Source organism: Nipponia nippon, unplaced genomic scaffold (assembly GCF_047370975.1).
Source record: "Nipponia nippon isolate SJK-2023a ecotype South Korea unplaced genomic scaffold, ASM4737097v1 scaffold_3, whole genome shotgun sequence".
In the NCBI taxonomy this organism is placed as follows: Eukaryota; Metazoa; Chordata; class Aves; order Pelecaniformes; family Threskiornithidae; genus Nipponia; species Nipponia nippon.
The window spans coordinates 63571837-63597011 of NW_028262347.1; the positions used below are offsets into that span (position 1 = coordinate 63571837).

The window sequence follows — 25175 nt, forward strand, 5'->3', positions numbered from 1 at the left end:
TTTAATATCACAGCATGAGATAACCGACTTGCGTCCGTACGCCTTCCTGCAGAACGCCATGCGGTCAGCTGGCCGAGGAGCACTCCGGTTCCTACAGCACTCGAGGTGCTTTGCACCGGATTGCACTGGAGGGGCTAAGCTCAGTTGTACCACTGTGCTGGGTGCCACATAATGTTGGCCCTGCAGGAAGAAGTCTGTACTGAAAAGATAAATCTTACTCTGAAGGTTAAATAAGGCTTAGATCGTTGCAAATGGGAGAGTTTAAATGTAGTGCATTTGAGAGCAAAGCTCAAACTGTCGTACTCCCAGTGCGTTCTCTCTTTTCGTTTTAATTAACAGGTTCTCTCTCTGTACCACACTTTTTTCTGGATGAGGCCAATATTAGTTAAGGGACCGAAGTCTCTGTGTAGGCGGTTATTTTCTGTGCGCTGTGTGCAAACTTTCCAGGTTAGGGTAACAGCACTTTACGGATGTGTGAATACCTGGCTAAGGTTAAAAGCAAAGGATAATCAAGCTCATGTACTCCAAAATCATCTCTTCTTTACACCTTTTTAAGCCCCATCTGGTCCACTTCAAAAGAAAATAGAAATTTCCCTATGTTTCCAGAATGATTTCTTATACTTATTTGGGGCGGTGGCGGGGAACCCTCCCTAAGGTGCCTTTTTGTGTCCAGGAAGTGGAGAAATGATGTGTTAGGTCTGTGGTAACTCTATTCCTGCCAGGCTTCGTATTAGGTCAGTTTAGAGCAAGAAAGTATTAGTGGGATAGTGGGAATATCGCAGTTAGAGATAATTAGGCTAGAAGTCCATTCCCAAGTGACTGTTTGTTGGAGGGGGGTTTGAAACCACAGGGAGTGAAGTAGAGTGAAGTGTAGCTCATAACTTGTGTAAGACTGACCTGCTTTTCCTTTAGCATAAATGAAAATTTTATACTAGTTTGGCTATACGTGGCAAAATAGTACAAAGTATCTGTGGTGTGACCTGATCCAGAAACACTGACCATTTTCGATCATGGGCACTTAAGGAGTGTGACTTGTGAAAGGCCAAGCTGTTGTAAGGGGAGAAAATAGCCATTTGCATGCTGCAGCCTCTTAAATAATTGAAATCAGCTTGATGTAGAAGACTGTATCCTCTTTTACTGGGGCTGATCTTTATCCATAGGAAAGTATTTCCTCTTGAGCATTTTTTTTTTTTTATTGAACAGTTCTTGAGGTTGTTGCTTACAAAATTTTCATTTGGAGTATCTCATCTTGGTACTTCTATTGTGGTTTCTAAGGTGTGGACATATAGTTATGATGAATAACGTTATTTCCTGGGATTAGAATATTAGGAGAAGAATGCATCAACAGTTGACCAGGATCGTTAATTCAGCTCTTCCACCTAAGAAAGGGGAAGAATCCCAACACACAGGAGCTGGGGTTGGCTCTTAAGAGTATGTCTGGTTATACATAATGTGCTGTCCTCTAGCAGCCTCTTTCCTGTAAGGCAGGAGTGGATTTTCCAGCTCTGTAAGGGACATACCAAACAACATTCATGTACATGTACTCCATCTCCAGTAACTGATAACTTAATAGAAAAGGTTAGTGTATTTCTTTTCCCTTTCTTTTGAATGTGTTTCACTGCACATAGAATACTTCTGAACAGTAAATTTCTTAAGATTGATACACTATGGAAATTAACATATTGGTGTTATTTCTTTATCCAATGATACTATTTATTTTAACTTCATCTGGAATAAAAGTAAAAGTAGTTATTAACATGTGCAGTCATTTTAATTTCATTTTTATTGTTTGGAGACATTGTGATGTGCATAAGCCCATTTTTTTTTCATCTCATTAGAGATGTAACTTAATTACTTCCTTCCTCTTGGAATATTTTGGAAAAGGGAGGTGCTTCAAAAGTGTGGTGCCTTATGGAGAGCGCTGGCAGCCCCATTCACACTGCAGAGGCCCAGTTTCAATGCAGTGATATTTTTCAAGTGGGAAGGTTAAAGCTATTCATGACCTCAAACTCCCAACTCCTAAATTCAGTTTAGAATCCAATGGGTAGCTGTTTCAGCTTCCAAACATAGTGTGCTGTCCTGAGGTGCGCCACATATGAAGGAAACTCAGTGCTTCACCAGGTTCAGCGTGATGATATTTTTTAAGTAGATAGGTTGAAGCTATTGACAACATCATAAATGAAAAGCCCTGCTTTTAAGTTTGGTTCAAAATCTAAGGGGTATCTGTTTCAGCTTCCAAAAATATTGTGTACTGTCCTGAGGACTCACACATAAGGCAGGAACTCATCAACACTTCACTGGGTTATACTTCTAGGTTGTCCTAAAATGTAGATCAGATCATCTTGAAACAAATACCAAGGTCTGAATTCAAGAGAAGCCTGTATTCTTCTTACAAGACCAATGTTTACTGTTCTTAGATTTTTTTTTTATTTTTTTTTAACTGTCTGTCTTGGAGACTATGCAGCCAGAGTGCATCTCAACCCTGTTTCCCAAAGAGTTGCTTTCTCCAGTGTGCATGGGAATTAGCATGGTTTTAACCAGATGTGAGATTCACCTGAGGAGCTTCTAATCCTGGCCTAGGTTTTTTCAGTGGAGAATACCTTTAACAGTGCCATCTGTGATAGATGGAGTAGTCCGTATAGGTCTGTGTTTAATGACTATGCGCTGCAATTTATAACCCCTCACTGACTCCTGTGTCTGGAGCTTTACTGAACAGTAATGGAGGCAGGTTGGAACCTTATGCAATCTTACACAGTAAGCCTATGGAGAGATGAAGGGATGACCCAGGGAGCTTAAGGACCAGGAAAAGTCCTAGTAAGGACTTAGAAGGACGATCTCTTCAGTGTCACCATTTGCTTTGGCAACAATTCACCGCCCAGTGCAACATGGTGCTGTACTACAGGATCTTGAAAAGTCTAATTGTAATGGGATGCTTTATGGCGGTGGCGGTGCCAAGTGTACAATGATTGTTACTGAATGTGGCAGAGTTTGGCTGTTGTTATCTGCATGTGCATGGTGCCTTGCCCACCTCCTTTTCTCCTTGTTGCTTTAAGGAAAATGTATTTTCTTTCATGCTGCTAATAAATGTCAGTTATACGCAAGTGTCTTCTCCAAGACTAGCGTGGCTGTGCTGTGGCTGTTCAGTTTCTTTAATGCGTAATTGTTCTGAAACATGTTTGAGTTGCTCTCAGCTAGTAGTCTTGCTTGGGAAAGGTGCATTAGCTGATCTGTTTCCCAACAGCTTGTTTCTGTTTCTCATTTGTCTTGTGTGTGTTAAGGTTTGATAAGAGGAGATTCCTTGCCTCTCCTTTTTATTGTTGGCTTTGTAGTATGTTTCCCAATATGTTAATTCGGAAGTTTTGCTTTGTGATGTTCCTGAAGAGATATTGTCCTGTAAAAAATGCTTGAGCAGACTGCCCCATAAAGTAGGACTGCGTAATGCTTTCCACTCCAATATATTTCTCTGTCCTTTACAGTTGTTTTGTTACCTTTCTGGTTCTCCTATACAAATTTCTAGTAAGAATACTCTCCTTAGATTCTTTTTCTGGATTATCTGTATATTCATTGTTTCCTATAGCAGATCCTCTTCTGATTTGTTTCTGCTACTCTTGTTAACGTGTTATTTACTCATTCGTTTGTTTCTGTTATTAACTGAGGCTATGAAGATTCTAGGGCCATGCAGAAACTGCAGTTCTTATTACAGCATGGTCTTATTACCAGGACTTGGGGACTTCAGTACCCACAGCTTCTTTCTTCGAAGTTTGGGGTGCCACATGCATCTTGGGCAACTAAGAGTACCTAGAAATAGAAGACTCACACCTTCGTATCTCGGGTGTTATTCTGTGGCCGATAACTTGTGGTCTCACAGCTCCAACTTCAGCGCTAGGAAAAGATGATGCAACTTTGCTGGAGCCAGTAGAGTTGAACTCATTTGTGTTGGTCATGAACTTGGCCCCAGGTCTGAAACCTTAGATGGGAGTAGCTCAGGATAACCTGTTTCCAGTAGAGTGGTCTGAGGGTGGTGATTAGGCCTGTTGTATCGCATTAAGGACACCGAACAAAAGGCTTTGGGCAAGTTTCATTTCTCTTAAGATGCTAGCAACTGCAATTTCTTCACTTGTCGTGTTTTGAGAATGTTGTTAAGGAGAAAAAGACAGAAAGACCAGAATTAATTGCTAAATCTTTGAGATACTTGCACAAGGAAACATACTACTTGATATCATAATTATTCTTAAAACTAGTATGGTTCCAGAATGTCTAGTAAGGATATTTGCATTGAATTTGCATATGTTGTGCAGTGGATGCCTAAGCCTGACAGCCTATAGGAAAGAGGTAGAAAAGTGTGTGTGTGGGGGGGTGGTGGGGGGTGGTGTTTGGTTGTTTTTTTTAATTTTGTTTTGGTTATTTGCTTGTTTGTTGTTGTTTGTTTTTTATTGTTTGAAATAATACTTGTGTTGCCTTCTTTCTTCTTCCCTAGTAGTTTTGCTAGGGAATTACCTTCTGGAAGTTCTGTGGGTATAAATTATGGCAGAAGTTTGATCTTTGCTACTGTGCAGTGACTTTTTTCTATTTATTACAGGGGTTATTTTTGGAGATTTCCTTTTTTCCAAGTGAGGTCAAGGCCAATAACACTTGCACACTAAAGAAAAATCTTAGGTAACTTATTTCAAACCTCTACTTCAAGTGAGTACTTCTTGAACTTCTGTTCCATCTCTTTGTATGTCCCTTTTCTTTTCATGATTTCAGCTCTTGGTGAGTGCTTAGTTTCAGCCCTAAAGGCTGGGGTAGCTGGGACTGTTCTGCTCTCTTTCCCAGCTTTTCTGTGAAATCTCTTTTTTCTGTGAAAATGCATTGACAGATTCTCTCTCATGTGACTTGATTTTCCGAGTGATACACGCTGTGAGTGCCACTAAGTGCCTTCATATCCAACTGTGCAAGAGCTTTGCAGTATTATTTGCTTATGCATATACAGCTGTTTGAAAAATTAAGCATGTACAGGCATATTGTTATGATCTGCCCTTGGAGCAATGAAGTTGTTGTTTTGTGAGTTCAATACAGAGTGATGGAACTATGCGGGTTGAAAATCTCGTCTTCTCAGATTTTTCATCACGTTTTGCGTAACAAAAGTCTTGTGAATTAACTTCTCAAAGGAGCTGCTTTTAGGAGTTGCAGGTTGGGACATTTATTCCTTAAAGTAATACGATTTTGGAGCAATGAGCCTGCTGACCTGAACAACTTGAAGCTCAGTCAAGGGTATTTTTCCTTTGTCAGCACGGCACAGTTAAGGATATGTGCCAATGAAGAGAGTCCCTGTGGATATCTGGGTTACTAGGATACAGCGTAGGCTCTGTTTTAATTAGGCAGTTACTCTTGTCTTCAGGCTCTCTGTAATTTCATTGCTTCTAGAGAATTTGTAGTGATAATGCAATTTAAGAAATAAAAATTTTGTTTTAAGGAAGTATTTTTTTGCTGAAAGTATTTGTATGCATTGGGTGCAAAATACTGCTCACTGATAATGTCACCTGCACAAAAGAGAGGCTAATATAAATTTAATTGGCCTTTTCAAAATCTTCCAGGATCTGCATTTTGGAGGATGCTGCAGTGTTGAGCATAAACAGAAAGCTGCTCAGTAGTTATTTTGTTTGGATGAAAATGACACTGGCTCTTCAGAGACTAAAAATCAAGTTGCTGTGCAGAGAGCAATTTAAAAAAAAAAAAAAAAGGACAAGGGGGGGGAAGAAAGCTTTTTTCTTTTTTAGAAATGTGGCCTGGTTATGATGAGCAAATCTGATGAGAGTTTTTCTTAGAATTAACATTTGTAAAGCCAATTCAAGTTTGTGTGGACTTTATCCCTAACATATGGCTTCCCACATGATGATGTCATGTACAACCAAATGCCAAAAAAGTGTGAATGCTCCCAGCAAAAGCTACACTTTGAACTCTTTGATTTGCAGTTGTCTGTGCATGTGTGTGCATGGCCAGCCAGCTGGTCATGTTAGAGCACTGAGCTCTGCACGAAGGCGTTGCTTTCTTCAACTGCGGGTGATGGTCTGTGGGGTGGCTTCTGTATGGGAAACATCTACCTTTCTTCCCCTGGGATGTTTGAAACGGTGTGAATTTTCATGGCTAATTTGCTTTCTCGCCTCTGCGTTCAGGTATCTCTGTTCAGAGAAGTTCTAGGTAGGGACTGTCAGCTCAAGGCATCTTGGTGCTATAAGAGCTTTGTGCAATGCCACAAGTGAAGATTTCTGTATTGTTTGGTTTTGCAGGTGTTGTGTAGGCATGACAAACTGTTCTGTGCAAGGGTTTTGTTCCCAGCCCACCTGTTAGCAAAGTTGTGTTTTTTCAAAGGTAATACTGTTTGGGAGGTGGATCTCACCATGTACTTGTGTTTATGGAGCGGGTAGTGGGGTGGTTCTCTCTCTCCCCATCTGTGTGCTCTCCTGTCCTCACTGCCTGATCGGGTGGTGTGCTGTTATCTTTTGTGTTAGAAAAAGGTTCACTTGGGCTGCAAGCTTTTTCCTCTCTTTAGTGCAAAACAGAATGTGTTACAGTGGTATTAAATAAAGAGCAACTGTGGGGTTTTTTTCTTTTAAACTACCATTTACTGTAAACTTCTACAGGGTCCTGTTGTGCCTCAGCAGTGGATATGTTAGGAAGATTCCTGGATCAGAACATAGATTGCAGATTTTCTGATGAGGTGTTCCATTGGCCATGCAGTGGAAGTTGGGATCCCAGACTGTCTACAGCTCTTTAACATGATGGTTACCAGCAAAAGAGTCCTAAAGAAGTTTTGAGGTTTTTTTTTTTCAATGTTGGGTAAGGAGGAAAATGTAACTGCCAGTGCCTGCTATTATCGGTCCGTTGGTATTGGTTTTCAAATGCAATACTCGATGAGGAGTGTCATGTTGTATTGTTCGACTCAGGTGTGAAATGCAGTTAGACTGCCTTCTACTAAACCTCTGTCTTTATAAAGTCTTCATCAACTCTGCTGGCAAGCGACCAAGGGTTTATCTTTGCCCCTTCCTTTTGTGCTTTGGTGCATCTTTTCTCCTCATTCAGAGATGGAAGCTTGTGCTCATTTGCTGCTCAGGAGGGGAGTTTCTTGTATACTTGCACCTGGGCAGCAGCTGAGCCACATCTGTTTGCATGTGGATGAAGAATGACTTCAAGATGTTCCTCTTCTTTCTTGGCTATGTATTGAAACGTGAAGTGTGCAAAAGCGAGCGTGTGTGTACATAGGCACTCACTTCGCGTGCTTCCTGTTAACGCTATTTGTCTCTTAATATAACTTCTTCTATTTGTTATGAAATTTTATCTTCAACTGCAGTGAGAAAGAGTGCCGAGACAGCATAAATTTGTTTATTTCTTTACTTTCTCTCTCTTTTAGCCTTTCAGGTGGTACAAGCAGCTTAATTAGTTAAAATTCCTAAGTGCAGGTGGTAAATGGTGAGAGAGATTCTTGATCTTTTACAATAAGAAAATGAGCATCTTTGAGAAACAGCTGTTAGGACTCCAGATTATTTGTGTCCCTTGCACAGCCTAAGCACGAGCTGCCCTGAGGGAGCATTGGGCCTGTGTGCAGCGTGTGCTCCGGGGAGCAGAACCTTCCAAAAGCTGCCCAGAGCCCTGCAGAGAAGCTGGGAGCTGGAGCTCGGGAAGGGAGGAACGGTGCAGGCTCCCATCCCCTCCTCTCCCTGGCTTTTGTGTGCCAGGGGTGATTACTGTCACTGTTCAATCCATGCTTACTGCCTCCCAGAGAAGAAAGCAGACAACTTTGCAGCTGCACATGCTTCTGTGACTGGTATTTTCCTACAAGCCAGACACCTAAGAAATTTAGTTAGAGGCTTACACAAAAGAACTGTGTAAATTTTTTGCAATGACCTAATGCGTACAAACTCTTTTTGATGGAAGCTGAACTAAATGCTGTTAAATAAATTAGAAAGTTAAGTGTTAAGCCATATAAGGAAGAGTTATGATTTTTACCTGAAAAAAATTTGACACATTTGCATCTGTCATTCTCTCTACCCTTGGGTGGTCTCATCCTACTCTGCACTGTTATTTCAATTTCTTTCTTTCTCTTTCTCAAAGAAAAAGGTAAATAAAAAGAATGTTGTTAAAAGCTTCCCTTAAACGTGATGTGCTACTCTACCTCATAGTCAGGGAGCCACTTAAGTGGTGAATATTCCTAGTGAGTTCATAGCTTTAATTTTAATAATTTGGGAACTTTAATAATTTGGGAGCTGTTGTTATCTAGTCAGTTAATGGGAATTTTCCCATAGTATTTGGAACGTATGTGGCATTGGTTGCCTCTCTACCTAAAATGCCTCTGTTTGAAAGAACGGGCAGCAAAAAAAGAGCAATTTTTCTCCTTGCCTAAACAATAAAGGTACTAAAATTTAATGTTGTAGATCATTGTGTTAGTACACAGAAGATGTTCTTTTTTTTTTTTAAGTGATGTGTGTTTTGAACTGGTTTGCTGCTAGTCTGCTGGCACTTTCTGATGTTTGCAAACTTTATTAGCTGTTAGTTTCTCAAAAATAATAGAGCAAAAATTACTAGTTCTATTCTCAAGGTTTAATTTTACCACAAGTAAAGACTTCTCTGTTGCATTCGTTGTCATCATGCTTGTACGTATCATCTATAATTCATAATACATATCATAATTTATAACATTATTATGTATTATATATATAATATATAATGTGTATTATATATAATTTATGTTATATATTATTTCTTTATAATATATATTCTTATATTCTTATATATTCTCTTCACAATATAAGAAATTACCTACATTTCAGTACATATTGATATTCGTGTAGTGTACAATTGCCACATTTTAATAGCAGAGTGCAGAAAAGTGATGCAACTTTTTTGAAGTCACATGAGAGATCAGTGGCAGAGATGAGGTTACATCTTGGATCCTGCATTTAAAAATATATGTAAGTATATTTATTATAAATAAATGAAATATGAAAATAGGCAAGCATATGAATATATGCAGATGTTACATATTTGAAAAATCATCCTTTTTTACTTTATAATATAGAACAGGCATTACTTTTCAGCACTGCAACTACAGGAAGGATGAAAACTACATCCCTCTCTTGCTTTCTGGAAAAATGACTAGTCTAGTTCCTGGTTTATGAACACACATAATTTTCTGGCAAGCCAACACGGTATTTTTTTGTCACCAAAGAAGTCTACAGACTGCAGCAGTCCTTTGCTGTAGTCATGGGCAAGTGCTGTGCTGGTGTTATGGCCCTTCCCGAATTCACACAAGTCTGTGCCAGCGTTAATGGTGCACAGCCATGCTTCTGTAAATACGGATTTGGCAGTTGAAGGGGTCGTTGTGTTCAGTGGCAGGTTTCATTGCTTGTGAATTTCGTTCTGGATCTTACCACTTTTGGGTGGCGGCAGAAGCAGCACAGTTCATCACCCCAAGCCCATCAGCACATTTCCTATGCTGTCACTCCTCCCGTGTCTGAATGTCGTTGCCTGAGCTGGGGCATTGTGCTGGTGCCATCTGTGCCTCCCGTGGCCCCTGCCACAGGTGCTCTCCTTTCCTCCCCTTTGCTGTAGCTGGGATCACAGCTTTGCTTCCTAAGCTATCTATTCTTTTCCATAATGATATCAGCTTGGCGAAGTTTGGCTTGTCTGGTCTGATTGTCATCCTGTCACCGTTGCCTAGCTCAACGGCAGTACAGTTGCTGGGCGGCGAAACCGTCGCCCAACAACAGCAGCTGTGCAAACAAACAAGTCAGCATTGATATTCATCAATAGCTTTGTGCGGTCGTGGCATTGAGATACACCAGAACATGTGCAGTCTGTCTGCTTTCTTTGTCCCACGGTAAAGCCCGATCGGCTGCTCTGTGCTGATGAGGGCGTGATTGTCGTGCCGTGGTCTGCCTTCCCCTCCTTCCCTTTTTCCTTGGCTTTTCCTTCCTCTTTGTGGGCTGTCTGGCTGCTCCCGCGCACATCTGCCGCGCGTCCCATCTGCTCTCCGTGAGAGGTGCGCACACTTCTGACAAGCGGTATTCAAGTAGTACGCTGTTCTTCTGGAGACGACAGAAAACAATAATTTGTATTATTAATGGCATGTCACTAATGCTCCCTGCTTCTGAAACGCTAAGGAAAGCAAATAGCGTGGCACATTGGCTTGCGAACTTGACGATGAGTTGTTGTTTCAAAATCATATATGCACAAGCAAATTTTTCCCACTCCACTTACCTCAAGTAACAATGCTCTTATCTTCTCTTATAGCTTGTAACTTTTTCAAGACGTGGTGTGTTTTCCTTAAAAAAATGAAACACCTTTTTCAGAAGTTGTGTTCTTTCCTTCCTGGAGTCAGTGTCAAGATTCTTTAAGAGGCACAGGTGTGTGATAAAATTGTTACGTCTTTCAAGGAAAAAATATTAGCAGACTGTCAAGAAAAAACTAATTCTAAAGTCAGAATGAATTCAAAGCTAAGGTTGCCCTTGCCTCTTAGGCGTGTCTGTTGGACAGCTTATGGTGGTGCAAGTAACTCTTCAGAACATCTTCGTGGCGTGCAGTCGCTTCCAGCGGGATCTCGCCTTGTGACAGCTCCCCTATCAAACTGAACAAAGATAAAGGGAGCTCTCTACGAGTGAAGGAAGAAGATGATACACAGCATAGGCATGTATAGGCAGTGAAACTGTTTCGTTTATGGAATCACCTCTAACTTTTGGTCAAAGATTTGTGGAGATACGTAATCAAAAGTGCAGTTACTAGTTAGTATGTGTTCACCTTTGCCAGTCATATTAACCGCCATGTGTAGCAATTCCACGTTTACCACACTTACTGTGGTGAAGCTAACGCAGGTGCCTTGCGTTACTGCTGCAGGGATTTACAGCATGAAGCCGTGATGAACAAGAACAACTTTCTCTGTTAGCATGTTTGCCTGCAATTTGGAATTCACTGTAAGCAAGTGCTCGGTGTCCAAAGTGTGACCAAGGCGGACAGGGTTTTACAGGGCTGGGTAAAAGGAATTGTGCATACATGTAGGGAGAGAAGTGATTCATTTTGGCAGTGTTTGTTTCATAGCCTTGTAAGTCTTTTCCCTTAGTAACTCCCCGCTTACTCAAAATGTGACAAAGAGAAAAATAAAGGCTGGAAGCCTAAGTCAAAGGAAGGAATGAGGCTAGGGAGACTTTTAGTGAGGAGAAAACATTGAATGGCTTTTGGTGAGCAACCAGGGCTGGCTCAGGGTCCATGTTTCGGTTCCGTGCTTGCTAGAAACTGCTCTGTCTGTTACCCATGTTAACTGCTTGTGGAAGCTGTCATTCCATGGTGGCTGCACTGTGCTGTGTTCAAACAGCTGATCTCCATGGAAGAAGTCAAGAATGACTTGTGTATTTGTCTTGCATACCTTTTACAAGAGTGTACCTGTTTTTTCTCTCTTTTTTTTTTCTTCCCCTGAGAGCATTATATAAAGCAGTATATTTTATCATCACACTGCACCTAAGCATCATAAAGCTAGCAATGCCTAAGGTGAGTTTCAGGAGGAGAAAATGGATTGGGACTACTTGAAAGAATAATATCTGCTATGCTGCAAAACATTGTGCATGGGATCTGTAGAATAAAGTATATGATCACAGGCCTCCTATTTGATTAGGTGTGATTAGTGCTATTAGCTCTGCATTAGTTCTTGTAATTGTGCTGTTCAAATCAGCAGCTTCAAAATTTATCAAGTCGATATGTCAGTGCTTGAAAACTTGTGTCAAGGAATTTAGCAAACAGACCAGGGAGGAGGGGATGATTAGAGCAGTTTATCACCTTTGGAAAGTGTTGTTAGACTGTTAACACCGCGTAACAGATAGGCGAGCTATTCCTGCAAGATCTACCATGGGTTACTGAGTTCAAGGCATCCTCTAAGGGGTTACAAATGTAGTTACAGTTGAGCAGTGTACTGTATCACCGTCCGGCACTTTATACTGTGTATGCTGATTTTTATTTTAAACTGATCCCTGGTGGTTTAACTGAGTGGGATTCCCACCCCCTCGCCCCCCGCCCCCCCCCCCCCATTTTTAATGTCTGTTTTCAGTAGGCTTGAGCAGCACTGTGTGGACATTCCCATATGAAAACAGGATGATCAGGTGGGATAGATAATTTAAGGATGAAGCCTTTGTGTGTGTCCTTGAAAAATATCCTGCGGCAATTTTCTGTGATTTCCTTTAATATTCAGCTCTGAAGGCTGCTAATCCAGTCTTGACATTTCAGAAAAGTACTCAAGGAATAATCAACCTTTTCTTTGCAAAACACATCCATGGTTGGAAAAGCTTATGTACAGATCTTCTCTGTAACACAAGAACACTTCTGTGAGAGAGGAGGAATTATAGTCAAGTTATGCAAATTATACACATATATGATTTTTGCAAGTATTTTGTTAAAATATCTGGTGAATTCTTAGCTTTTTCTCCTTCGCGTTTGGACCTGGCTATTACTACTTGAATTCTGCAAACGGGAGCATTGTGTAATGAAGCAATTTGTCACTGACTGCTACAAGACCAGAAGTTAAATGAATGGCTGACAATGTAAGCGTAACTACTCGACATGTTACTTAAGAAATTCTTGTAGCTGATATCAGGTCCACATTTGCCTTACCTAAAGGGAACCCCTCTTCATCTCTCATAAGTGTCGCTCATTTCTGATGTGAGAGGGAGGATCTGGTCCTTGAAACAGAACAGATCTGCTAGCGAGCCTAATATTAAGAAATAATAAAACCAGAGGAAATGAAGTGATACTAAAAGAAAGCAGAAGACCTAAAGTTACGCGAAATTTTTCCGTGCATTGTTCCTTGTTACCCTTTTTGGTTTGTTTACTTTGTGGGACCATTAGCTGCCATGCACTGTAGCCTTGTATAGGTAAGAGGGAGCCACTTTCTGTCCTTCCATGGGGCTCACTGGAGCGCTGCTGTAGAGAGACAAGTAGGTGCAGAGCGAGAGGAGCTCGTGTTGCCCTGCTCATTTCCAGGGAATGGAGTTTCACAGGGAATCTTAATGTTTGTGCTAGCTTGCTCTGGAGGTTTTTCACAGACTGAGAGGTTTTCTCTCAGCCCTTGAATTCTGGGCAGTTGTCTCCAGAAATACCGTGTGTGAGGTTTCCTCATTGCGATCTAACTACTTGTGCTAATCTGGTGTTCTTTGGTTTTTGTTTTTCTCTGTCCCTCTTTATTTAGATGAGAGAGCCTCGGAGCAGCAAAATTTTTCCTTTTTCTCAATGGACTCAAAGGCGCACCAAAGCATATCAGGCAGCAGGACACAAATGGCCTTAGCAAAAAGTACCTTGGAGTCCCAAGAAAGTAATTTCCTTCAAACGGTTTTATCATCAGTTACCACTCCCTTTGATGTGACTTTATTTAACCGAGAAGAAATGGTCAGAATTTCAGGAGGGAGAAGTACGCCGTTGGTAGATGTCTCTGTAACAAGCAATGAGGCATTCTTAAGTGACGATGAATTTATTAGCTCATTCCCAAAGGCACAGTGGACTCCTCCACTGAAGTCTTTTGCAGTTTTAACAGATCATCACTCAGTTAATACAGTAGAGCCACCAGGAGAAACGTTAGAAACTGTGTTGCTAACACCTTCATTATCTGTCCTTTTTTCACCTTATGATATCTCAAAAACAGCACAGCAAAAGACTCCGTTGAGCGCTGTCCCTGAACGCAGTAATGCTCTTACAGAATTGAAGCCTTTTGTACCAGATAGTGAAATGCTAACTGCAAGCAGAGACTTGCCGTTGTACCCTCCAAATACAGCTATTTATTTCACTTCCATTCCTTCAGAGGCAGGAGTTGCAGTGCGGGGAAACATAAATGCAAGTTTAACAGCTCTGCCTTTTGGGGCTGCTTCAGAAGGGTCGCCTCTTCATCTCAAGCTGTTGGATAAAAACAGCCATGTGGCCCCAGATGCTGCAGCACAGAGTGCAGACCTGTATGGTGACATTTACGCCTATGCGAGTAGGCCTCTCAGTCTAAGGACCTACCCCACTCCAAGCATTCCCTGGGCCGTGCCGGCTTCAGCAGCCAGTGCTGAGCCTGCTCTGTTTCCAGTTAGTCTTCCGCTTGCGTCTTTCCCGCTTCACTCGGCTGCCATTTCCACGGACTCTAATACGGTTCCTAATGCCAGCCTGTTTACACACGAATTCTCTGGTACAACACCAAATTTGCATGCTGGTTCAGAAATACCAAGTCAATCAGAGCTTGTTAGTGAGCTCATGAGTCCAGTGCCTTTCACGAGATCATACAGTTCTTGTCTGTATTGTGACTCAGTTTCGCTTCTGCCAGAAGCAGGCTTTTCCCCAGAACATGATGTGGGCTCAGGCGATTATCTTGAAACGTTGTCCATCAAAGCCTCTGAAGTACAAGGCATAACTCCATTTACAACTATAACTGCAGATGGGTATGAATTAGAGGAGCCTACACCCGAGATTTTCAATACTTTTTTTCCATCAAGACCAGTTGTTTCATTTTCTTCAAGATTTGCAGAAATGCCCGATTCAAGCATGTTTTTATTAAGCGCTACAGACACTGTCCTTAACAACACAACACCTGGAACAGTTTCTCCTTCTTACGATCAGCTCCCTGGAGGAACATCCCTGAACATCTCTATTGCCCAGTTTTCCCTCCCTGTTCTGGAAACAGTTTCGTTGACACCAAGCACTCGTGTAGAACTGCCTGATGCCGCCACCATTCTGTTTGACTCTGCCTTCATCCCGAGTGAGCTGGTAGCGTCATTTGCAGTCAGTCATACGACTTTGCTGGAGTTGCCAGAATTAATGCCATCAGAATCTGTGGTTTTGCTTGACAAGACCTCTACAAGGGAAGAACTGTCTTCAAGTATTTCAGATTTTCCATCCAGTCTTTTATCAACACTATTTCTTATTGAACCTAGCTCCTTGTCTTTAACATCGGCCATGCTAAATTCTTACTCTGTCATGGGAAGTGATTTATCAACACTCTTACCTCAGACCTTGTCAACTGGGACATCAATACTTTCTGAGGATGTTTCCAGCTGGGAGTTAACTACCACTGTCAGCTCTGCCACTGGCACTGAGGTTTCTCAGTTCCCTCTTGACCAAACATCATACTTTTATTCAAATGCATCCTCTGTTCCAGGTGCACGTGTTCCTGAAATAACGCTGTCATCAGATTTTCACTCTGAGTCGTCGGTGTTTCTGGAAGCACCCTCAGTATTGCCAGCGGGCTCTGAAGTTGTCTTTACCTCAGCTGCTACAGGAGCTACCTCTCAGTTGGAGCCTTCGCTCTCCGCCTCTCACTCCGTGGTTCCTACCCTGGTGCTGCCCGCTTCTGACACCCAGTCTGATACCAGCAGCATCTTGCTCAACGAAACAAATCTGATCTCTTTGTTTACTACCTTTCCGGCAACTCCTGTCTTAAATGTATCTTCATCTCTGCTCTCAACTGCTCCGGCTTCTGATGAGGATATTGGTGCTACAGTTACCCCCACGCTGCTTTTAACATCTCGCAGCGAGGGCAGTGCCCAGACAGCCCTTCCTCCCGCAGACCCTGACAACCTGACGTCACGTGCCGACACCAGCAGCATGATGCCCTTTCCGACAGCATCTCTCTCTGTGGCCACGTCGTTTGTTCCCGCGCAGTTTCCTCCGACTTCTAGCCCTCCCACTGGATACGAAGTTCCAGCGGGAAGCAGTGTAACTGCTGGTCCTGATGCATCGGCTGCTCCCACCACTGTCCCCACGACCACTGCCGCCAGTGCCACGGGCAGCCACGGCACAACTGCTGCAGGCAGCCTGGGGACGTTCTCCTCCACCCCTCTGGCGACCACTACTCCATCTGAACCAGTGGTCGTAACCTCTGCCGTGACCACTACCAGGCAACCCTACGTCTGCGACATCACGGTTCCTGATGCTTACTTAGTCACTGCGGGTAAGATATTCCTAATGTTTTTGTTTTTCCAGAAGCCACTGTAACGTGATGCCCTAGCTAAATTGCAGGTGTTGAATTCGCTAAGTGAACCTGTCAAAGAAATACGGTGTAAATTTACACAAACAGCTGTAAAAGCTTTGATTTATCATTTACCCTTGAAAATAATAGAATTCACTTGAACAAAGTCCGTTGTCATAGTGAGTTACATATACATTACGCTATGCACAGAGAATGAAATTGTCTTCTAAAATTGCTGATGTGTATATACAAGTATACTGAATTAGAGGTTGCTTTATTGTTTGATGGGTTATAAACGAATGTTACTGTCATGGTACCGTTCTGCCAAACTGTTAAATGTTCTGACTGAGTAAGTTTCTCCTTTCAGTTGTTGCTGCTGTTCGTAAAAAAAAACGGCATGTGAGGTAATGTTGTAATATAAAAGAGGAGAGTTGGTTTAAAAAATGTTTGGGTTTCGTTACCATTTTTGTAATTTTACTGTACTAGCTTATGTTTATATTTTCCTTCCTCCCATACTTACATCAATTGGATTTGGTGTGTTTGTAACCAGAAAAAGTGACATTAGTGTGTTTCAAAATTAATTGTCTCAGCATCTGTGTTTGCTTTTTTGGTGTTTTCCTACCTCTTCCTAGCTTGTTAACAAAACAATACCAGCGAGCTAATCCAGGGCAGCTGCAGAAGTGCTGCATGTTCTGTGGTAAGCAACGCATTTTGCCCTTAAGATTTACTTGTAATATGTAAAGCAGAATGAGCATAATCTCATCCTCCAGATATGAAGGTGAACTGGCTATGCTGGTGACGAGGCAGATTTTTTAACCTGTAATTTGAGTAGTTTTGTAGGCAAGTTACTGATGGAAAATAAATGCAGGATGACAACACGACACTTTTCAGTTGTTTCCTTGACTATAGTCACAGTCTCAAGCGGGACTGTAAGAGACATGACATCCATAGGGATGTGGGGGTTTTTTAAAGCAGTTTCTTACTCGATGGATATCCCTTTCAGTAATCAATGTCAAGTTTGTTTACTTTTTATTAAAGAGAAAAGTAGATGCATATTTTCTATGGCTTTTTTCTGACCTCATCTGCATTCCATGCATTGCCTACAAAACTTTAACTGTGTTATGACAGCAGGCTCATTGTGCACAGGTCCGACAATGTGCTGTGACTTTCACATCCAATTTGAATGCCTCGGTGGCTCTTTAGAAGATGCGTTTACTAGAATGCTAAAGACATTAGATATGCAAAAACAAAACAAGAGAGAGAAAGTAAACCTGGATTTCCTTAAACCGTTTATACAGTCACTTTTTAGGATACAGTCATACCTTTACCTGTTTCCTTGTCCGTCGTCTGTTTGATGCAGTTGATCTCATTGCCTGCTTTTTCACGCATTGCACAATTGAAAATGCAGCTTTGCAACAAAGCCCAGGAGATGAAGCTAAAATGTATTTACTGACTTACATTAATTTCCAGTGCTGGCCCGAAGAGCTGTTCTACAAAATGTCAGTGAATCGATCAGAGAAGTGCTCAGAGTTCAGTTCAGGCGATCAGTAGAGCTAGAGGTAAGTGGTACGAAGTGGGTACAAGTACTCTTTGACCAAGATAATACGATAGTGGTTTTAGTTCACAGGCTAGAACGGTGATTTAAAAACAATCCATGTGGTACTATATCGAGAGTTTATTCTAACTTAAATATTAGTCTTGTTTCTTTTTTTTTTTTATTACCATGAATATGACATCAGCTTTTTTACTTTTAGGATGTCATCATTTTCGAGGATAGACCTTTCTTGGTTTTGCTAGAAGTGAGCAAGCAGTGCCCAGCCTCTGCTGCTCACCTCCTTTGACTGGTGAATTGAAATTGAACTGAAAAGCTTTTACCCTTCGAAATACCTGTTAAAAAGTTTTCTTTTTTCTGCTAGCTGTTTATATACTTAGCACCTTAAATGAAACAAAGCCTTCTGCACAACCTTGTGGTATTTTATGTTGTAAGTGAGGCCATCAACACTTGCAGGGCAGGTGGTGGAATCCCAAATGCAGTATTTGACAGATGAAAAAGGCAGGGAAAAAAATTCAGGGGTGCAATGGTAAGATGCTATTTTTAAGCCTTCAAATAGGTGTGACTCCTGTCCTTCCCCCAGTCACAGAGCAAGGAATTGCTGTGCTCTTGGTTTTTTGTGGTGGGTTTTTTTTGGTTGTTTTTTTTTTTTTTTTTTTGAAGCTTCCTCTGCTTGATGTTCAAGGAATCATCTTTGAACAATATTTCCATGTTGTTTCCTAACCTCAAAGTCAGTGTCTGGTTGAGATGAGATTTAAAGGCTCTATTCCACTCCTCTGTCTCAAACCCTCTGTCTGAGAAGAAAAGACTGTAGACGGGTACCTTTGTTGTATAATCAGATACTTCAACACTGGGGACAAAATGAAATCTTTTAATGGAATTACTGGTGTGGGTGTAGGTTCAGCTACACTTGCAATTTTTCATGTCTGCCCAGCACCACATTATCTTACTTTTTTCAGTCTATGATCTCATTTTCATTACAAAGTTTACTTAAATAGCACTTTGAATTTTCAACATAACTTCAGTTTCTCCATGCACAGAATCCCTTGGTGCCTCTAACTTCTGCTCGCCGATCTGTGTGGGGAAACAGTGTTTTGACAGCTCCTGCCATAATCACTGCACTCAGTAATTAAACAAACCCTGTCTGATGTTTGAGAGTATACCCTTCTACTACCCAGTCAAGATAGGAGTGTTATGTATTTCTGCCAAACTTCAGCCACAGTGAGCTGCCACTATAAATTATGTTTAGTTTAGGTCCTTTTAGCAATACCCACCCATAAGCTTTTCAGGTTTTTTTGTAAAGAAGAGATTTTTCTTCTGGTTCGTGAATTATACCTTCAGATTGTGCAAACTGACATAGTCAAGTAGAAGTCAAAAGTTGATGATGATAGAACTACGCTAGTTTTCAGTGACCTTATACGCCTCAGTAATATGGAAGCACTTACCCTCTTAATAGTAACAGCAGTAAGACAAAATCTATTGCTAAATATTTGAAGGTTGATTGGAGCCAACATTTGATATCTTGCTGCTTTATATTTCTGCCCTTTAAATTCCTTCCTTTCATGCCTACTATTGCCTTGTAAAGCTCTCAATAGGATATTGTGGCCCTAAGGGTGCTCAGAAGCAACTGCTTTTATAAATAATGCAGTTAGTCCAGCTTCATTCTTTGCAAGTTCTTTTTTATCAAAAGGAGAAAACATCTCTGTGGAATCAGTTATGCTTATTTTATGCTAGAATGCTGCTATCATATGTGTTCTCTTAGTGATGCCTTGGGTGTGAGTTTTGCACTAAAAATAATCACTAGCAAATGTCTTCACCTCTAACAGTGAAGTATTAACAAAACTGTTATTTTAAATAAAGAGCTGTCTATAGTATCAGCATGTTTAATGGTGGTATAATACAAATTTTTAAACAGAATTTTTCTATATTGCTAAACTTAATTAATCAAACAGACCTGACTTTTGTTAGTCGAGAGTACCCAGGAACCGTGTGTACGGTTGCAAGTTATGGTAAAGCACTGCACTTCTCTAAGCTGCTTTTTTACTGTGTCCCCTGTTACAGCTCACAGATGTTGTTCCCTTGCTGTGATGTAATGCACAGTAAATCAGGAGACAGTCTTATTAAATTTAACTTGGTAATAATGTATGCTTTAAAAATAATATCCATGGCAACGATGGATATAACTGCTGCTCGCTTTAAGTACAAACCAAGTTTAACACTGAAAGGAGAATTAAAACTTTTTCTTCAACTTTTTCAGTCAAAACTTGGGTCTCTGCTTTTTTTATTATTTCAAACATTCTGGGTTGTTGAAGTGGAAAAAAAAAAAAGGCAGGCTTGAATCCTGCCTAATGAAAAAAACTTTTGTCAATTTTTTCCTAGCAGAAGTCCTTACAGCAAAGTGAGAATAACCTAAATTTTTAAAGTTCTTTCCAGTTGGTCTCAATGTATTGCATCTGCAAAAGAATAGGACCTATTGTTTGAATAAGGGTAATTTTTGTCAGCTTTCTCTAATGTAAACCTTGTGACCCTTGGGTAAGATCTGTTACACAATGTTCCCTTGACTTAGCTATGTTGCACTGGGGTGCGAAATAAAATAGCGTTGGCAGTGACTTGCTGCCAGGACCCCTGGTGCCATTAAGTTCATGCCAACAGGAAAAAGCTTTTTGCCAGCCTCATTTGTGCTTGGAAATTTTATCATGCAGTATAACGTATACCTCAGCCGCTTTGTTGCTGTATTTAATGCGGGTTTTGGGGCATGTCCTTAGCCTATTGGTTTCTATAATCCAAAATTAGTAAACCTCTGCCTTCAAAGTAAGGAGATCAGTTCATTGTCAGGCAGTTAAATGCTTCTTTCAAAGATGCCACCTTGTGGACTTGTGCTGGCTTCATCGCTACTCACTGCTGCTGAAATTCTGGCTGGTACCATTTAGGTGTGTAAAAACAGTGAGAGAATTGTTGCCTTAGGATCCTAATGTGGGTAGAAGCAGAAGCTTTGTTTCATTTTTAAGACCTGTGAGCCTTTGTAGCCCATCTTCGGCAAGTTGAATGCTCTCTGGAGGCTCTTTACAGGATGCTTGATAAGGTGATGGAGAGGAAATCGGTTGTTTATGCCTTCTGCCAGATGTTTACACAGCATAATACCGTGGAGTGTAGGCATGGATTAGATTGTAGTAAAGGTCCGTCTAACCAAATATTTTAGTGGACAATAATCAATAGCAAATGCTTAGGGAAGATAATAAGGAACAGAGTAAGCATACAATGATGTTTTCCCCAAATATTCTTCTTGCCTCCAGTAAATCAAGTCCTGAAAACTTTCTGTACTAGAAGTGCTCTCTCTTGTGAGGGTAGCTTTGAATGAGATAGGTTGTGTCTTGGAAATAGCGGAGTTGGATTAGCCATCGCACTTTGGAGAAGGAATAGTTCAACTTGAGGTGGTGTAAGGGTTCTCTGCTCCTACTGAAGGTTTCTGCTTTTGCTGTGGGAATGGCTCCAAAGTGCACATGGAGTTTTGTGTGCTTCTCTGTCTCTCTGACCCAAAGTGTTAAGATAAGAAAGTTGTGCTTGTTTACTTTAATAGGTGGCACTCTAGAATGTGGTGGTTCAGCTAGCTAATTTGTTAGCATCTAACTGTCCTGGCAGCAGAGGTGAAGCCTCCATGAGGAGGGTTGGATGGATGGATGGGTTTGTGAAGCGTTAGGGCTGTGCCAAGCGGAGCTACTCTCATTCATGAATCAAGAGTCATGAGCTGTGCTCATCTGTCCTAGACAAATTTGCAAACTTCTCTGTGAATTAGCTTGTAGACAGCATCATGCTGGCATGGCTATATTATTGCTGGCATGGCTATATTATTTCTGTCATCTGAATTAGGCTGTAGAGAGCTAACTCTAGACAATGCTGCAATATCTCAAACAGAAATAGCTATTGTTTTGACCTGTAGTTGTTCTAATCTACCTACCTCAAATTTACACTTGAAAGTTTTTTGTTTTTCAAATTCCATTCTTCTGGAGTTGCTGTCACTTTTCTTCTGCAGTGAAGCACAAAACAGAAACAGTGTTAGTTGCTAAGATGAAAAAGTCAGTGCAAGATTTCCAGGGGATATTTGGGGTAGGTTGCTTTCATTGCATCTGTGGTGCACTGCAGCAGGTCAGAGATGGAGACAGCTGCGTTAGTTATCAGAGGCTTGCTTTCTTGTCTGAAATGCCTAACTCCAGTGCATAAGTATATGCTGGCTACACTAGGCCTCTCTTCCTCAGCATATATTGCTTTAGAAATCACCAGCAAATTGTCACTGAGATTTGTAATTCTAATTCCTCTTTTTCTTGCCTTTTAAGCTGTCCCCTTTGCAAGTAATGGGCAACTTTCTTTTGGCGTGTCTTACCCATTATAACTGCTGTTTCCATTTGACAAACTGAAGCTGCAGAGATCATTTAATCCTGAGATAAAAGGATAAAATTTCAGATAAGAGGAACTGAAAAGAGCTGTGCATATTATTCATATCAAACAAATTTGAGTTCTATGGGTCTAAATCCATTTAAAATAAAAGCTGGATGATGCATATATTTGTGGACTAAGAAGGAAGAAAGGAATAATGAGCAGCATAGTTTTTTTTTTATTTCCTTCTGCTACTGAGGTAGTTTCTTCTGGTGAAGGTAATCTCTTTGAAATGCACGTGTTTTAGAGGACAGGAAAGAGCTGCTTGCTGTCTCATCCAAACAGCAATTGCCATCACTTTACACTGTCGCAGAAATACCAGTAAGGAACATGTGGGTCACAATTTAAGTAGCACTGTGCTTTTCCAACAGGCTGATCCTGAAGTTGAGGATATCTAACATGTCCCTTCACCAGCACAAAGCCTGCAAGGTGGTAGCACTTCTTCATCTAAGAGGTGCACATTTATCAGAGCCCTTGGGTCTCTGGTTTAGATGGTTTACTTATTTGTGAGGCCATCATGTTGGACATCTCAAAATATTTTAGTGTGACTGCGTCAAGCAAATAAAGCAAACTGGGGGAGTAAACCAAAGAGGAAAAAAATGATGCTGGGGAAACAGGTGTACTTGACATTGAGAGTGTTTCTCTGAAGGAGAGAAGGCACTACAATATGTTTAAATAAATAAAAGCCTTCAGTTTGTTTTTACTTAGGTGACAGAGAAATGGTGGATAAGAGTGTCTGCATGGAAACATTCACCTAGGTTTATATTTAACTTACAATCTCATTTCTTTTACACAATGACTAAGGCTCCTCAGGGTTTTTAAGAAGACTCAAAGTCAGGAGATGAATTGAAAGAGGAAAATTTTAAGTGTGGTAACTGCTGAAATAAGCAGATAGAAGTGTTCTCTGGAAGAAAGCATTCTTGAGTGTGAACATTATATCATAAAACACAGGTTATGCCTATTTTGCTTCTTGCATATCACACGCGAACAGTACAGGATATGTTTGCTATGCACTATATGACTGAAATGCAGAAGCTATGCAAGCTGTTCAGTAAGTAAGCAGCAATTGTGTATGGGAACTCTTACGTACTCCAGGGGAATGCAGGCGAGGGGGAGTGCTACTATACTGGGATGTGATAAATCAAGAAGTGTTGAGATTGGTGTATTGTACTAAAGACATTCTAGTAGGTGCGCCTAGCACAGGGGCGTTGCCTCTCTGATGCGCTGGAGCAGAGGCTGCAAGGCACAGCACTATCAGAGTGTTTATGCTTCTGCTCTCTCTTTGAAAAATAAAGATTGCATTTTCATACTTCTTGATGATGTGGCTTTAGAAATGTGTGAGACTATGTAGGTCTAAAGTGTTGCCAAATTTCACATTGAAGATTTTTTTTTAATTTCATTTTCTTTTTTTGTAGGTGTATAAAGTTTCTCCCAAATTTGCTTTCTTGGTGACCTCAGGCCCTTTTGTTTACACGGCAGTAGCTGTCATAAATGTGCTTGTGAACAGCAGTCTTCTTCGCGGTGAGGCCCCCGTGATCCTCTCACTGCATCCTTCTTTCACTGTGCCAGATAACAGATTCCAAGTTCAGACAGGTGAGTTCTTCCTGACACGAAGAGGAGGAGATGTAGCTTTGTATTGATTCACACTCCTTCACTTGTGCTTAACCATGCAAGGTTGAGTCAAAACCCTGTGTTCTACTGCTGTGAATCTTAATTCTTGGTTGTTAGTGAAATACTTGCCGGATCCGTGGTTGAGAGATAATAAATTGTAAACAGTTAACCCCATAATTTAATGATTGTTTTTCAGGAAAATATTTTTGGCACATTGCAAAATAGGTGTGCTCTTTTTCTTGCTTCAAAAGGTGAGAAGAGAGAAAAATTTCTGTGAAACTTACTCATAAAATCACAGTGCAGCTACTTTGTAATTCTTGAGTCAAGTTTCAAATTATGTTTACCCTAAATGTTCTTTTTTAGAATTCTCATAGTGTAGGAGAATTGGTGAGCAGGAGGAGTGATTGCTCATGTATACTGTGAGCAGGAGGATTGCTCATGTAGTATTCAGCTTTCCCTGGCTGCTGTATGGCAACAGTTTATGTGAAGTCCATGACTACTAATAATCTAAAGTAAAATATTACCTATGTAATATATTTTGAGAGTCGGTGGTATCATTTAAGATCTTTTTCAGCTACTATTTGCATAACAAAACCACCTGCCTGGTTGGTTGATTGTGTAATGAGGTAGTGACAGGGATTGAGCATACAGGCAGAGAGTTAATGAATGTCAAACGTGCTTTTGTTCAGGTATGTTTCATGTGTTGTTTCTGCTCTGTTAATGACTGTATGGTAAGACATCACTTTAATTGTGCAGGTGTGATGTCTTTTTCCACTGCTTAACATGGTTATATAGATAGACAGTAGATGTATTTTCTGTTCTTGAACCTTGTATAACATTGCTATTAGGGTCTGTAACCTAATCATAGCACTTCTTTGGGTAAGACTGTATCAGGAAATCCACAGATGTGCATGTAGTTAAGGTCTGTGTGCCTGCTCGCATTCCTCTGTGCTCACTCTTTCTCTCCTGTGAAAGACTTCAAGGTGTATGTATCTAGATTTAAAAGACTGTGTGCTAATTAAGTGTTTTGAAAGTGTTAGACTGATACTAATGTGTATTAATGGAGCCAATATGTGGTCTTTTAGACGAGCTAAATACTATATTTCAGTCTACAAGAAAGAGATTTATTGCTTTTTTCCCCTTAAGATTTTCATTGATCTGTTGGGTACTAAGGATTTCAGTGTGGCTGACTCAGTGTTCAACTCCTGCAAAATGAGCCACATGCACATCGAGAAGGTCTTTCAGTATGCAAGAGGCAACAGTGGGTATTTTGTCACTAATATCTTCTGGTAATCTAATTACTGTGGCAACACATATTAATGAGCAGAGAATCTACTGCACCAACACAAAATGTATTTCTACTGTATTGTTACCCAGTGTTTCACTGAATATATCGTGAATTCCATGAAAAAGTGATAGCCCTGTGGATTCTCTTGCTCATTTTGTTCTCACTCATGGAAGTACTTGTCTGTAGGAATAATGTGTACCCTTTGCCTGCAGTGCTTCAGTTTGTGCCTCGAAACGTGGATGTTGGGTTCTGCAACTTTAGCCAGCGCATTGAGAAAGGGCTGACAATGGCATTCATGGAAGTGAGCAAACACCAGGAGTTCTACAACTTTACTGTGCAGG

The 25175-nt window shown here is 40.9% G+C and overlaps 1 protein-coding gene across 5 annotated transcripts in view; it reads left to right on the forward strand.

Moving 5' to 3' along the window:
- KIAA1549 (KIAA1549 ortholog) overlaps nt 1-25175 on the forward strand; it is a 146430-nt gene that overhangs the window by 56524 nt on the left and 64731 nt on the right. For all 5 annotated transcript variants that reach the window (XM_087767228.1, XM_087767227.1, XM_087767224.1 and 2 more), the window contains exons 2-5: nt 13205-15934; nt 17423-17511; nt 23351-23528; nt 25047-25174. In XM_087767228.1, the coding sequence (XP_087623354.1) occupies nt 13205-15934; nt 17423-17511; nt 23351-23528; nt 25047-25174 (3125 nt within the window). The remainder of the gene's footprint in view (nt 1-13204; nt 15935-17422; nt 17512-23350; nt 23529-25046; nt 25175) is intronic.